Source organism: Gilbertella persicaria (genome assembly GCF_025201335.1).
Source record: "Gilbertella persicaria strain CBS 190.32 chromosome Unknown B0P05scaffold_24, whole genome shotgun sequence".
Taxonomy (NCBI): Eukaryota; Fungi; Mucoromycota; class Mucoromycetes; order Mucorales; family Choanephoraceae; genus Gilbertella; species Gilbertella persicaria.
This window is the reverse complement of record NW_026251985.1, coordinates 370,433-386,364: the sequence shown is the minus strand read 5'-3', so window position 1 is coordinate 386,364 and position 15,932 is coordinate 370,433. Positions and strand designations below refer to the sequence as shown.

At 35.4% G+C, this 15,932-nt stretch overlaps 4 protein-coding genes across 4 annotated transcripts; 3 read left to right on the top strand and 1 right to left on the bottom strand.

Annotated features, from left to right (window-relative positions):
* Positions 1-958: 958 nt before the first annotated feature.
* Positions 959-3,137, top strand: B0P05DRAFT_572371 (uncharacterized protein; the record flags this gene model as incomplete). Its single annotated transcript, XM_051581434.1, has 5 exons — positions 959-967; positions 1,050-1,520; positions 1,577-2,034; positions 2,101-2,790; positions 2,906-3,137. The coding sequence occupies 5 exons, from the start codon at positions 959-961 to the stop codon at positions 3,135-3,137; spliced, it is 1,860 nt and encodes a 619-aa protein (XP_051434124.1).
* A 10,458-nt stretch (positions 3,138-13,595) lies between these two features.
* On the top strand, positions 13,596-14,089 carry B0P05DRAFT_545586 (uncharacterized protein). The gene is made up of 2 exons (XM_051578660.1): positions 13,596-13,731; positions 13,781-14,089. The coding sequence occupies exons 1-2, from the start codon at positions 13,635-13,637 to the stop codon at positions 13,993-13,995; spliced, it is 312 nt and encodes a 103-aa protein (XP_051434123.1). The 5' UTR covers positions 13,596-13,634; the 3' UTR covers positions 13,996-14,089.
* Positions 14,090-14,138: 49 nt separating this feature from the next.
* On the top strand, positions 14,139-14,712 carry B0P05DRAFT_545585 (uncharacterized protein; the record flags this gene model as incomplete). Its single annotated transcript, XM_051578659.1, has 1 exon — positions 14,139-14,712. One exon carries the CDS (start codon positions 14,139-14,141, stop codon positions 14,436-14,438), a length of 300 nt encoding a protein of 99 aa, XP_051434122.1. The 3' UTR covers positions 14,439-14,712.
* B0P05DRAFT_545584 (uncharacterized protein) lies at positions 14,713-15,816 on the bottom strand. Its single transcript, XM_051578658.1, has 4 exons — positions 15,475-15,816; positions 15,264-15,415; positions 14,930-15,209; positions 14,713-14,877 (listed from the first exon to the last, which is right to left on the bottom strand). The coding sequence occupies exons 1-4, from the start codon at positions 15,714-15,716 to the stop codon at positions 14,832-14,834; spliced, it is 720 nt and encodes a 239-aa protein (XP_051434121.1). The 5' UTR covers positions 15,717-15,816; the 3' UTR covers positions 14,713-14,831.
* Positions 15,817-15,932: the final 116 nt, after the last annotated feature.

The following is a 15,932-nucleotide window of genomic DNA, read 5'->3' as shown; positions in this document are numbered from 1 at the left end:
TTAGATGAGATAAGAGTATTGACTTTTTCAATAAAATATACTTTGCTAACCATCTTTACAGTTATTTATCATTCAAGATGAGATCTGTTTACTGGTTCCTGGATTATATGACTCTATTCCGTAGGAGTGTAAATGTTGATTCAGCTATATCATTGTTTAGAATGAACTCAGTTCTATTGCTATCAAACTATGACTAGCTGGCATAATAATAATAATATATGACAAATGTTCTTGTTATGAGAAAAGACTTATTTGTGATAGTATACTTTTTCTTATTTAAAGTTATTTATACCAGATCATCAACAATAGTTAGATTGACTTGTCTGTTATAATGTTTTTTTTAACGAGGTTCATCTTATTTAAAGAAAAATTAAGTTCTCCATCTGCTCCAACCCTTAGCAATAGGTCTGGCTCGTTTTTAAACGACAGAATACGGACAACAACTCTTGGTATGGGTAGGAGGGACTGATATAATGAGTTTCAAAAAATGCTGTCAATACCCGTGTCAATGATATGGGACAGTTTGGTTTTTATGAGCTTTCCTTTTTCTTTATTTTGATATATCAAACCTATCATGCATCGTGCAACTATATTCCTAAAAAAAAACAATCAGTTTATACAAATCGAATAGAAAAAAACGAATCTGAAGGTATACAAGTAGCTTTTCGTGCAGTAAAAGTCTAACTGACAATATCATTCGATTTAGATGCAACATGTTTGGACTGTGGTAAAAAAAGGCCACTGGTCAAAGAAATTCTACAAATGTCAATTATATACACAAGAAACTGGCCACGAAGGTATAATCATTAAGTGTTCAATTGATATGGCCATATTGGTCACTAAACCTATCTAATAGTTGATACCAGAAAGAGAAAGAGAAAGCAGCCCGAAATGCTGAAAAAATAAAAAGAGCAGCAAAACGTCAAAAGAATCAAGCTGAAGTTAATCCGGGGGTAATATGCAAGAAGTGTGAACTTTCTGGCCACTCTTCTGCACGTTCACCTCTCTGCTCATTTTACATTACGAGTAAGTCAAATACTATGCTTTAGAAACTTGGGTCAAATTACACTGTTTACGCTCGTAAATTACCTTTTCAAAATTGTGTCAAGGAAGAATATCAAAACATATTGAAGCAGAAAATAACCTCGTGTTGTAGCGCTGTAAGAGAGATAGTGTTTAGAGCCAAACTTTTTGTGAACTTGTATCTTTCGAAAACCCCAAGTGAATCCGTATCTGATGGTATTTTTCGGCAACAGTTTTGGTATCCTGTTCGTCAACTGGTGAACAATAGAGAACCTAAAAACACCAAGCTTCTGTCACAATTTTTTTTACAAGAATGGGATAACTTTAAAGCTGAAAATCCTAATGCCACTTTTAATGAATATTTGATTGGAGGAGCTAGCCAGTGCATCGCTGAGGCCTGCAAGGAGCTGGCAACCACCTACGAGAATGCAGTTGTAGAAAGACTTGAAAATATATTGAGAGGATTTTTGCAATATCAAATTCAAATTATGTTTGTTGTAAGAGCTAATAATCACATCCATTTACTCTAAATACTTAAATATTATGTATATAGTCCATGGCTCCGAAGGACGTCAATGATATTGTTATAAAATATGGATATCAGTATGTATGCCAAGGTGAAGCGGTGTGGCCTGAACAGAAATCACTTGAAGACCCTATGATCAAACGAAAAATTGATGAACTATGCCTGCCACTTAAAAGCAAACTCAATGCTAGAGTTAGTATAAAATCATTAGCTGATAACTCTGGCTTTTTTGTTCCTCCGTTGTTTCATATACTGGCTGTCTTTGAAAGGGAACATCAATCCCATAAAGCGTTTGACGTTAGAAGACTTCCTTTACCAAGGCTGTTCAATGTATTCCCTTCATCATCATGCCATTGGCGATCAGTGACAATTTCGGTCAATGCATTAGCAGCATTTCTTCCTGGTCAACCACTCCCCAGAGGGTATAATGATCAGCTGCATTTATTTTACAAGGTATTTGATTTTAAACCGCTTAGAACCAAATCGTAAGTACATGGTTGTAAAAAAAAATGATTTTATATAATAGTCATTTAAAATATGTTTATTATTAGGATTAAATCTTTATTACCCACTGGAACAAATAAGAGGCTCTTTGGTAACCTGATCAGATCAGACGGTTTTTCTGTTGGTTTTGTTTTTAACAAACGAACAATCACAGAAAAACGTTTAACCAAGCAAATCAATCAAGTTGATCTGATCCTGGATGGTTTTGAGCAGCATAAAGTTGGCAGCCACTATTTACCAATAGCCGTAGATCCAGGAAGAAAAAGGGTTTTCACTGTATTTGCTGGTTCAACTGGTAATATTAACAACTTCAGACAATGTTCCATCAAGGAATATTACCACTTGAAAGGCTCTACAAAACTCTCAGCAGAGCAAGAAAAGAAAAAGAAAGCATGCGGTATTAAGACGATTGAAACAAATATACCCACCAATAAGACTGCCAATGAATCACTGTATATGGAGTATGCCATTTATATGCTCGAAAACATTGGTCGTATTTTCAGCTTTTACAATCAAGAAACTGCAAAAGAAGCCTTTTTCTTATACCAGGGTCGTCAACGAGCACCGGAACGAATGGTGAAAATGTTGTTAGATGGTACCAAGAAATACAACAAGGAGTCAAGAGGAAACAAACGAAAAAGAACAAAAAACAAAGGGAAGTGGAAGAAGAAGGGGAATAAGTCCGGAAATAAGGATAAAGGAAAGAGAAAAATGGCACCGAAAACAACAGAAACAAGGTAAAAAGTTACTTGTGCATGGCTACGATAATTTTTATACTCATAAGTTTATGGTACTTGGAGAAAGCAATTTCTTTCAGTACAAACAGAAGGTACCACTGATAGTATTTGGTAGTGGCATGTTTGGGAAGGACCATGTGAAGATAAAAACGGTCCGGACTGGTGTCACTGGTATTCTATACAGAACGTTGAAAAGAAGAGAGAGGACTGGTGACTTACTCGTTGTGGACATTGATGAATATTTGACGTCCCAAATATGTTCCAAATGTGAAAGTAGGGCTTTGGGTGGTATTAGTGGTGCCCGCGGTAAAAGCGTTCTTGTTTGCAAGACGTGCAGAACATTATGACAGCGTGACATCAATGCTAGTTTGAATATGATAAACATTGCTAAGTCAATTTGGAAGGGTGAAGGCCGTCCAGAACGATTCAAGAGAAATTAAAAAGAAAAGAAGTAATCGCCGTAATGAACACGGTATTTCCTTCGGGAATTAAGATTGTTATAGGTAAAGTCATCTAACATACTATTGCACCTTCTCTAATAATTCTTCTCTTTCTGTTTAATTTCCATTTTTATTTCGTCCAAAATAGGTAAGAAGAGCATCTGGAAATTAATTTTGATTCGTCCAGAAAAAAACTAACATCGTCTGAATTCTAAGTATACAAGTATACTACCTAATAATGATTGTAAAACCAAATTTACAACCGCGGGATCATTGAATAACAGCTTACTCATTAATTCAGAACCAGATTTCCAGTTCCATGGTAAAGTAAATGAATTTATACCTTGAGAATAAAAAGTCAATTAATGATATATTCAGCGAAATGAGATTCATGCCTTCACCCGACATCCTTTTAGCTTTTTTTGGTTGTTTGAACAAAAAAGACTTCTAAAAGCGATTACGACCAAAGGGATATTTATAGACGTTTGTCGTTTAAAAAATAAAAAAGGACCATGTGCATATTAGAACTATGTTGGGATCATCGACATGTATTAAAACATCCTCCATCGGATCGTAAACTTTTGTCCCTCTTCCTAATGAAATATAACATAATGATGAATACTTTTTTTTTCTAAGAAGATGGATAGGAAAACATTTTTAATGAAGAAGAAAAACCAGTGTAGAAGATATGCGACAATTAGGCACAATCTTCCAGCCAATTTTAGTTAGCTAGTTCCGACCAAAGTGGATAAAAACAATTTAAACTCATGACATTTATTTTTGTCTTTCCACCATTTATTTTTGAGAAAACGCCAAATTCCGTAGATTTGACTGTACCAATGCAGGCATTGATAATCTTATAAAAGAGACTACAAAGGCTTCTTTATAGTAAAACTAAGTGTATAATATATCTATTTAATGAATGTCGTTTTCTTTGCAAAGCAATTAATAACGAAAGACCTATCTGTTGCTATAATTGAGATCAATAAGCAAGATACATTCGATAGATAAAAAAAGTGATTTTTAAAATACACATTGAAGTAAAAGAAGCGTTTCCCAAAGTTAATTATCGAAAATTGTTTTAGTTTTGTTAAGGAACCAAGGTAAGCAATAATCCAAAATGTAAGAGTACCAACAGCATTGTCGAGACAATATATAATAGAAGAATCTGTACGAAATATTTTATATCTCAAAGAAGAGCATGGTATACACAAAAACAAACTACGGATACAGCTTTGAGAGGTCCGTGCTTTTTAAATGAAACAACTAGCTTAGTTATTCTTATACCGGCGAAAAAAGGGGATAATCATGGTTAACTAGTTTGGCCTCGTTTACTTTCGTCGTTAATATTGATACAATTCGTATGACTGTAGTTTGTGTTTATACTACTTGATTACCAGAAACACTATTTCTATGCTTCAATGTATCTAAAGTCCCTCTGGTATTCAAATAAACAGAAAAATCTGCATAAGATGAATGAATCTACTCCTTAAATATAAGTGAAATACTATCTATCAGAAAGTAAGCAAACCTATATTTACATGCTGAAAAAGCCATCTGAAAAAACCCGATTTAGCTACTTCTTATATATTTTCTTCGTTTCAAGAGTGTGACGCAAAACAATGATTCTTGTACTAAAAAAATATAATGACTTTGTTTATGCAAACGAAACAAAAAGTAAAAATAAAGATAGGCACATGCACTTATGCTTAGATAACAATACAATAACAATTCCTTTTTCTATTGTTGCATCACTACTGTCTAAAAAGAATGCTTGATTGCGTCGTGTGTGTGTATATATATATATACTCAAAAATACCATTTTTTTCTTTATTAAGCTTTTCTTTTTTCCCTTCTTTCTTTTTCGTAGCTTATCTGTAACAAAGAAAAGCCAAAGAAGATGTGCTCTTCCGCAGTAACATCTCAACCTTTTGCTAATAAATCAAGCAATAGCAACAACACCAATTATTGCTTATTGCATAAAGTCTATTATTCTACTACCTGGTGTCCTTATTGTGGAAACAAACTTTGTAAGTTGATTTAAAGAGAAAACAGTATCTTAAATAGTCTTTATTTTTTCTTTTATAGAATGCACTATGGACCAATGTAAACTCTAGCTCATTCATGTATATCTTACAAATTGCGCACGACCGTTTATTTATTTATTTATTTATTTTAGCCTTAAAAAAAAGCATTCGATCAAGAAAAAAAAGTGGTAATAAATTTATTTTTTAAATCATTTGTCCTCTCTTTTTTTTCTCAATGCCCTATGACTTTTTATAATCGAATCTTCCGCGTAAAGCAATAGTCAAGCAGGATATCGTCAAAAGCTTATTAAGTCTACCTTCTTTACTAATATACCCTCTTATACATTTAGAAAAGCTTTGTGCATGTATGAATTACAAATACATGAACAATGTTGCCATGTCTTTTTAGAAATGCTCAAAAATTTATTGGCATGCATCTAAAACTCATATCTAAATATAGAAAATTGCAAAAAGCTATAAAGAGAACAGATCAGATATACACAGAGATAAACAGAATAATGGCTATTGCTCTTGTATGGTGCACTCTTCCTTTCTTTAATGTCTGTGTATCATCCAAACCAAAACAAATTGCTTTCTTAAAAGTAAAGAGTAAAAGAGCGATGCAAATTTCTTTAAATACTAAAAATATAAATAAAAAATAGGGTACAATGAACTTTAAATGTGTGTAATCAAGGCTATACAACCCTTTCTGAAACCTCTGATCCTTATTCGTAAATTAAAAGCTCAAAGCTTATGTAGTTTCTGAGCCATATGTATACCATACAATTTTTAATAAGGCTCTTATCTATAGTTTTCTTGAATTTATGCATTAAAGCATTATCATGCACATCCAGAATAGCTGTTGGAGCATCAGAAATTGAGCTTTTACTTATAATTAAAAGTTATAGCTATTTAGTTTTTGAGTCTATTTGTGTAAAAAATACAACAATTTTGCTGCTAAAATGTTGAGTAAATAGGCAAAAATGTTTCTGAGGTTTTCCACTCATATCTCATTGTTTTCATAGTACAATTAGCAAGCAAACACTTTGATCAAAAACTTTGTCTTTTTTTTTTTGCACATTTTGAATGTTTAAGCCTGACGATAGCTCTATTTTTTGTTCTGTAGCGTCTAAAAGAAAATTAAAAGTTGTCAATTTTTTTTGTTAGAGTGTTTTATTTATTGCTCCACATAGACGAATGTGAACCACTGTCAAGAGGTAGGCGCAAATTAAAATTTTATAATATGAATAAAATAAAGCAAAATAAAAGAATGTAGGAATAGAAGAGATTAAGTATGAGCTAGATGAGTTGAGTCATCTAGCTTCTTATCCGTTAGAGTCTTGAGTTTATGTGTTTCTCTGCTACTTGTAGCTGCAGATTAACACAAGTCTGTTGCAGTAATCTTTGGGGATCAAAGGGCACATTATCAAAGATAGATCTCCGGTGAGCCTTCCAAATTTCTGTTAATGCAGTAAACACCACATCTATTGCACTGCCATAATTATGTCATCGATAGTAAAAGTTGGCCACAGGAATTCAAAAATCAGTTCACGCCAAAAGAAAGCCTTGGGCGAACACATAAACAGTAAATGGTTAACATCTTCGGAATGGAGTGAACAGATCAAACATATCGAAGGTCGAAAGGTATCTGGAATAAAGCGATTTAGGCGGGTTCGGATGAGCAATTTATGTAAAATAAATTGATAAACCATATTTCTTGTTACAGAGAGCAACAACATGGCCCAGAATTCAGGCCAGAACTGTGAAGACCGGTTTTGCAAAATTGAAAGGACAGGTTGAAACTGATGGTAGCTTAAACAGTATGCCTTTGCCAACATGGACTTGATTGAATTGAAATTGTCAGGTAAATCAAGACAATTCACAAAAGACTGGAATGTAAGCATAGCAGTATATAGGGAAGTACCACATAAGTGCGATGGAACTTCTAAATGAGCAGCAAAGAAGGGAAATGGTTTCACATTATGCCTTTGAACAGTTTGGATTAATTTTTGTTGAGGGCCTCTCAGTTCTTCAAGAATATCAATTGCTGGTTTCCATTCAATGGCTTGTGTAGAAGGATTGAATGACATGAGACTACCAACAAGAAGATGACGACTAGCAATCGGGAGATATGAACGATTTGGGACAACTGAGTGCATGACAGCAATAAAAGGCGGGAGTAAGCAAGCCGCAGGATTCAGTTGCATCGTATTAAAATTACGAGGAATTCGATCCAAAGAAAAACAAAAGAGATGAATAGTGGATGTTCTTGTTTTAGGAGCAGAGGCAGACTTTTTGAATCTCTTAGTGTTTGGAAACAGCAAAGGAACCTGAATATGCGTCGCCCCAGTTGTATTCTGTAAGTGAATCTTCAAGAGCTTTCCCCACTGCACTTCAGTTGAATCTAGCAGTAGAGGCATTACCCATCGAAAATACAGCGCATTTATTTGTAAAAATAGATCTAGCACCCCTAGTTTACCAACGTCTTTTATCTGTGTACAAGTACTCCAAGCAATTTTCGGAAAAATATTTTTGTTCATGAAACGGCTTGCTAAGGGCTGGATACGAGAGAGCTCTGTCTTGGTAAAAGGAAACACACGAAGAAGGTACCAAAACTTGGAGAACATAAGGGTATTGATTACTATTGCTTGTCCCAATACCGATAGATTGCGTACAGAGTCCATGTTGAAGTGTTATTCTAGTTGGCCAGTAGATCAGCAAAAAAGGTGGCTCTTTGTTCTAGAGATTATAACAAAGGAAAGCCAAGGTACATTGTTAGTTGACTATTCTCAATTGCTGTTACTCGTTCAATTTGAAGCGGCAAAAGGTGTCTAGACCAAAATCAAAAGGAGTTTCTTCCTGATAGAGATACTGCTTCGACTTCGTTGTAATTGACTAACACATTAGAAGCCCGACAATAAGTCTTGATATGTTTTTGCACTCGAACCAAATCATCAGGATCATGAACAAACACTATAGTATCGTCTGCATAGCATAGTATCTTTGTCGACACCCTAGTTGGCCAAATGGACGTTGATGGAACAAAATTTGGAGCTAATTGCAACGTGTATCCTTTCATCAACACATCTTCAAGAACAGACCTTAGAAAGGAATCAAAAACCAGATTTTGCAATACTGTTAAGATAGGGTCGTCTTGCTTGAGCCCTCTTTTCTTGTGAATCATCCGATTGAAGTGTCTATTAACATTGATCTTGATTGAGTTTTTGGAGAGAAGATGGAAAATTGTTATTACTATATTTTTAGGGAATCCAAACTTCAAAAGTATGTGTTTTAGATAGTTTACATTGACTCTGTCATAGGCTTCTTCCTGATCCAACATCAATGCAAGATCATAGTTTCTTTGTTGTTCCTTTGGGCTTCCATCCATCGTTTCTGAGCGTCTTCCATAATTGTCTGAACAATCGTTCCATTTTCGGCAATAAACCTTCCATACACGAAGCCAAGCTGAAACTGATTGATCAATTGAGGAGCAACTTGCATTATTCTTCTGTTCAACAATCGAATGAATGTCTTGTAATCTGTATTGGGTAAAGTGATTGGACGATAGTTTTTCATTTCAGATAAATTTCCTTTCTTTGGAAGTAACACCATGATTGATTCATTCCAAGAAGGTGGAAAAATACCATTTAGTCCAGCGTTATAAATTTCAAAGATCAAAAGTTGCAATGCGGGACACTGCAGAATCAAACGAAGTATTTCGTATGGAAGGCCATTCCGTCTTGGACTACTCTGTTTCAGAATTCTCTTGGCTTCTTCTACAAGTTCCTCTACACTAATAGGCAAATTCATGATTCGGCGCTGATTATCATTCAAACACATTCTTTCAAGAATATAAGATAGCATTTTTGAGCTGCTCTATGATCACTGGCTTCAGAAGAGAAAGTTTCTGAGTAAAACTGATGAACAATTCTTTCTTTGCTCTCTTGATCACCCAATGCTTTCTGCCGTTCTCGTATTTTGATCGTTCTTTTCAAGTAACCTGACGACTTCTCACCCTTTTTTCTCCAGAACTTGCCTGCTCGTAACATATCGATCTCCGTGGCTTCTTCCTGTAGCGCTGCTATCTGTCTTTCGATGTCTGGTAGTCTCCATACTAAGATTTGGAGTTTCTTTTGCCTTCGAAGCATCGTATTTCGCTTACCGTTTAACCTTGATATCTGCTTTTTTCTCCAACTGGTTTCTTCCAGTTGATATGGTTTGACAAATTGCTTGACTCTGGTTTTCAATCAATCCCGATTATTTTGAGCATTGTAAGAAGTTTGTCTTTCTGCTAGTTGAGGGACGTCTTCTTCTAAAAATTGAGCGAACTTCCTGCGAAGTTCTTTCTTTTTAGCCAAATTAGGGTTTGCTTTCCACGCTCCTGGACCTTTGGTATATTCTGCCGCCATAAGAAAAGTAACAGTGAGCATGTTGTGATCGGTCCATGCTAGTGAAAGAAAGCCTTGTTCAATGCATTCTATAGCAGGTTTCAACCTATTGATACAAAAGATGTAGTCAATTGTCGATGAAATCCCACGACTCTGCCATGTACTTTGCTTCTGTCCTTCAAAACAATCATGATAACTAGAAGAGAATAAAGTTGTCCATTCTGCTGGAGGGCCCTTCACTCGTCCATCACTGTATCGATGTTCATATCTATAACTGAAGTCGCCTAATATCACTGTATTATAAAGATCACTTTCGAGATAAAGTTGAACGCTAGTTTTAGTCATGACTGACCGAAAAATTGTTCTTTGACTCTTATGCTTATTGAAGATGGTCTATAAATGTTGAGGATATTAATGAGTGGAAGGGGGCGAGAGGTGTCATTAGAATATTCCTCTGCTGTGTGTATTTTCGCTAAAATGTATCTATCTGAATCGTCTATCTGGACTGCATGGACGACATATTTTGGATTTAGTGAAATAATTCCACAATGTTTAGTCCAAAGACTAGATTTTGTTTGGAATTGCATATTAAGTTCTGAAATAATAGTATTGGTGTCAGCGCGAGTTTCTTGTAACGCTAAAATATCAATGTCTAAGGAACGAAGGTATCGGATGTATAGTTTCTGTTGTAAAGAAGTATTGGTTTTTCTGATGCTACGACAGTTGAGTGTCGCAACTTTGACTCTACGTGTGTTATTTTTCATAAGTTAAAGTAATAATGTAAAGAAAATTAATGCTGCTCCTCAGCATTAGGAGGTCCTGTCTGGACCTTCTGTACATTGAGTATTGGGCTGTTGTGAACACTCTTTTGAGTAGCGTATTTTGAAAGAGATATTTGGCCTTGACGAGCGCTGGTTACATCTTCATGATTGTCTTGTCTACTAATTTTCTTTGCTTGCAACATGTTGTCCTTATCATCGTAACTAGTCTTTGGTTGACTAGATGAAACTGGGTCGACTGGAACAGCTGTTTCTTCCTCAGTTGGGATTATCTCCACTTCGTTCATGTTGAAATCGTCTTTGTCATTTTGAGTACTTTCTTGGATCACATCCATGTCATTGTTGTCTTTCGGTTCCAATTGTTCTTTTGCCTTAGTAGCAGTCTGTTCTTCAGGAGTCTCCTTTGCCAGAACAGTTACAGGAGTCTTACGTTCCTTCTTTACGACTCTTTTCTTACTGGGAGCTACAATTGGATCAACAGCATTGTTACGAGGGCATCGACGCATCAAATGTTCTGTTTCATTGCAGTTATGACATTTGAAATATTTTTTATATTGCATGCAGTCTGCTCGACAGTGATACGATGCTTGACAAAGTCTGCAGAAATTTGGCATGTCGTCCCACTGTAAAAGTCCGTGTCTTACATCCCCATCATCATCTGTCCAAAGCATGATTCTAGAGAGTGGTTCAAATGTCTGAGTCTGGTCTTTATTTGAAGAAAGATTAAGAGTTGCGTATTCTTGGTCAGCGAAGCTACGACGGCTCTTATAGATATGAAGATCAAGAATTTGCCCATAGCGGGAGAACTGATTCTCCATATCTTCTTTTAGAAGTCGGAGAGGCATAATAAGGAGTCAATCCAATTTAAATTGTACAATGTGCGTATCAGCTGGGTAACTGGGAAAGCCTTTAATAAAGGTACCGTCAACCAAATACACTCCTTTATTCAAGATTGTTTGGCGATCCAAACTGTCTTTTCTCCAAACAGTTTCCATGAACGAACAGTTGGAATATTTGCAGATCTCAGATGCGCGACCACATTAATCTTCATAGCCACCGTTCCTGTTCATATTCTTGTTAAAGTCAAGAAGGACATCAAACAAGAGTTCTTCATCTTTGATATCCGTGATATCGATAAGAACACTGTCTTTTTCAATGCCTTTTATAAAAGGTTGAACCAAGTTAACAGGTGTTGGTTTAGTAGAGTCGGACAAGAATGACTCACTGATGGTAGATGAGTCTGTAAACGATACAGATGGAGTGAAGGCAGTTTGTCAAAAGGACAAGTTGGTACGTGTCTGACCTGACACTACTTTAGCTCAAGAAAGAGAAGTATTGTTATTATTGTTCTTCTTGCCTGAGCTAGAAGCTTTGGCCTGAAGGTTGCGATTTGGAGAATTAAGCCGAAGAGCCATGGAAAGTTGTCAAATTGATGATTTTCATGACTAGTACCCTTTGGTCGAAAGGCAAAAATGACCAAATTTTACAACTCGCTTTTTTTTTATCCAAGTTGAAAGATATTATGAGTGTTAGTAAACAAGGTTTATAGGTATTTAGAACACATATACGTATAAACTAGCTTTATGCCTTGTTCGAATGGTAACTAAAGTCTGTGTATTCGTCTATTCTTTTGATAAGTTCAATTTAATCATTGCTTAAATTAATGCTTTTAAAGTTAGACGAATGCATTTGAGAATTGAATTTCGCAATAAACCTACCGCAAGGTCTATTAGAAAGTTTCTGGAAAGCAAACAGTTAAAATAAGGTAGCTGGCGGTTAGCAGAAATATGCTGAATATATACATGTATGATAACCAAAAGTACGCTTAAAAGAAAAAGGAAAAGAAACCAGCAAACATCTTAATTTAGAAAGGACAAACAACAATGTTGCTCTTCATCATTGCGATCTTACTCTTAACGCAGTGTTAAAACTTTGGTAGCTAGCACCTAAAAAAGAAGTTTTTTTTACTTAAAAATCTTAAATCTACTGAATTTGCTTCTTTATAAGGTTTCTAATAGATGTGCATTGCACATTTCGGTCAAGCTAAAAAAAAAGGTGTGTAGATATAAATGCACGAACAATATGATATAACAAATAAGCTATAATATAGTATAGGCATGCGATAACCTCAATCGGCTGAGTAAAAGAAATGAATTTCATATGTCGTACATACTCATGTAAGTGCATGAAGATCAAAATTATGAGGTATCAACACATTTAAACTAAGCTCTATTTACAGACCCAGTTTTTTTAAATATCTTGAACATAATTGGCTTCAACAGTGATTTTCATACGCTAAAAGCAATTCCAGAGATAAGCAAGTCAGATCTACTCTTTTCAATTATATGAAAGACTGACTTACCTTGCCTGGTCGCTTTTATGTCTTTGTTCAATCAAACCAAAAGTAAACGTATAAAATTTAATTCTGCTAAACGGAACTTCCTTATTCTTAAAATGGCGTGCTGAGTGTACTAATTGAGTTTTGGTTTCTCAAAATTGTCCTCTTATGGCTATTTTAAATACTTTGAATGCTTTGTTCTTATTCAAAGCAAATAGCTTCCGACAAGCATCTCTTGATGTCTTCCTTTGGAAACAGAATCATAAAAATAGGCATTTCATGAACACAAATTATATTGCCAGGAATCATATTTGACGTTTACCCGATTCTAAATATAATGCTGATACAACGTACGATCGACAAGTCTCCAAGCGCAGTCGTTTGACCCAATCTCGATCAAAAACAAGTAAAAAAGTACTTGATTTGTTTTGATGAGTATTTTGAGATCATGTGCAGGTAGAATAGTTTAAATTCGGCAATATAAATTAATACAGCTGTTATTTTTGACATTTAATATTCTTTGATAGAACTAATTGATGCACCAAAGAAGAGTTCAATTATCTTGGCTACCCAAAAAAGGATTTATTTAATTACAGCGTTAGTACTACCCTCTTTTTGTTTAAAAAGACTTGGTCCATGTGGAAGACTTAATAGTTCAGGATAATATTTACAAATTAAGGAAATACATCTTGGCAAACATCAAAAATAATTTGAAATTGTGCCACATAAACAAGTACCTATTATAGACACATCGCATATAGTGATAAACAGTTCGCACATGGCATTCTAGAAGCGAAGGTCTTTTGAGTATAAAAACCAAAGGGTTTACAAGTCATTTTCTTTATCTAAACAATATTTCATTTATTATTAACATGAAGTCATTCATCGTTGCTTCCTCCGTCCTCTCATTATTATCTATCGCTTCCGCAATTGACCATTTCCCTCATCCTTGCCAACAAACTCATATTGGTAAGTAAACTGTTTGTATAAAACATCATTTTCTGATCCCTTAATTTAGTTGGTGCTAGCGAGACATGCGATAGTATCGCCTCAGATTATGGTACTACTGTAAGCCACATCGAGACTTGGAATGAAGAATTCAAAGATGGTTTCAGCTGTGACACTGTCAAGGCTGGTGAGACTATTTGTGTCAAGGTAAGAAGCGCCAAGCGCATAAAAGCAAGTTCAATTGATATTGATACAACAAAAATAGTATTCTACTTCTATTGTTAAGAGAGCTGCTGCTGTTAAGGCTTCCCATGCTGCCAAGCATGCTTCCAAGAAGGCTTCTCATGGTGCTAAGAAGGCTTCTCATGGTGCTAAGAAGGCTTCTCATGGTGCTAAGAAGGCTTCTCATGGTGCTAAGAAGGCTTCTCATGGTGCTAAGAAGGCTTCTCATGTCGCTAAGCATGCTTCCAAGAAGACTTCTCACGATGCTAAGGCTTCTCACGATGCTAAGACTTCTCATGATGCTAAGAAGGCTTCCCATGCTGCCAAGAAGGCTACAAAGGCAAAGAAAGTTCGCGGAAAGAAGCTCAAGCACACCAAGAAGGTTCACGCCAAGAAGCACACCGATAAAAAGCATGTTGAAAAGAAGACTCACAGCAAGAAGACCGGTGCTAAATAATGAATTTTCGTTTTATATTAGACGCTTGTTGTTATCTCAATGCAGCTAGTAGATTAAATAAAGTACAACAAGAAGTTTCCCTTAACAGCGTTGTTTTACTACTGCTTGTTCTTCCTTTGACGATGACATAGACTGACAATTAACATACCACTTTATATTTTTGGTACACAGTACAAAACTGTCTCAGTTGCTTTGTTCTAGATCGTTTTTATATGAAATTCTTATTCGTACACACATTGCTTGAATGTTTAGACATAATGCTTTTTAATATTATATCATTCAAACATTCACAATGTACAACCCCGCTTTTTTCAAAATGTATATGGCATGCAGATAATAGTTTAATATAAAAATGTAAAGAGGTGTATGTGTGTTTACGTGTGGATGTGCGTTCTGAGGAAAGGTTGATTTTTTTTTGTATTGTCAATATTTAATTTACAGTCTAAAGAGATCCAGTAACAGTCAAAATGTCATTGGCTTCAATAATGCTAATAGATATAAAGTTAATACATGGACATTATAAACACAAAAAATACATACTCAACTACGTTAAATTCAAGTGTACCATCTTCACCACCAATACTACTGCCAGTGGATTTATTGATCCATTCACCATATTGAGTTCTAGTTCTTTCTTCAGCTGCTGGTTCCGATTCTTGCTCAGTCTCGTCTTCTTGCTTCACTTCAGGCACTGTTTCTTCTTCATTGACTTTCCATTCGTAGACAGAAGAAGGTATGCGAGACTTTGGAATAGAAGCGTTGAAGGTGCCATAAATTAAAAGACCAATATGATCTTCTGATTGCAAGTTGATGCGTCCAACTATTACGAGAATTAGGCATTCTTTCTCTATCGCACTAGCAACTTCGTTCTTACCAAGTTTGGATCCTCTTTTAGGTTTCCAGACCAAGAATTTGGCTGTAATGAAAAAGTGAAAGAAAGGTGAGTCATAGAGGATTTTTCCTTTCTCTGTCACGAATTTCACGTCAGAATGTGCAAGAACAACGCCATCAACTTCAGGAAGGTATCTAATAATCAAAGTTAAATATATATATCTATATCCTTTCTTCTTCGAAATGCTATTTACTTCATCAAAAATGCATTCAGTTGTTCGTTGACGCCTTCCATAGTCTTTCCGGACCACATAGGGGCCAAGTGAAGATAGAGTTTGACTACAACTTCCGAGAAAGAGCTTGAAACAGTTGGTGTTGTTGCAATAGTAGTGACGGGAGAAGCAGGTGTGGTGATCTTTGTAGCAGACTTGTGCTTTTTTTTGCTACTCTTTTCTGAACTCTCTTTATGCTTGCGCTTCTTTTCCTCAATGGCCATGGTCTATGTATATGTTTTTTTTTTGTCTTGAAAAACAAGAGTTGTCCTCACTTTTTTTTTTTTGCTCAGAAAAGCAAGTCAATTCACGAACTTCCGTGACTTTTATTCACTAGTGGCTGAGATGTCAACATGTCGAAAGTTTTTCAATGCAAGCTTTCTTTATATAGAAAGAGCACAATCTTTAAATATTTCTCAATAAACAAGACATTAGAAAAT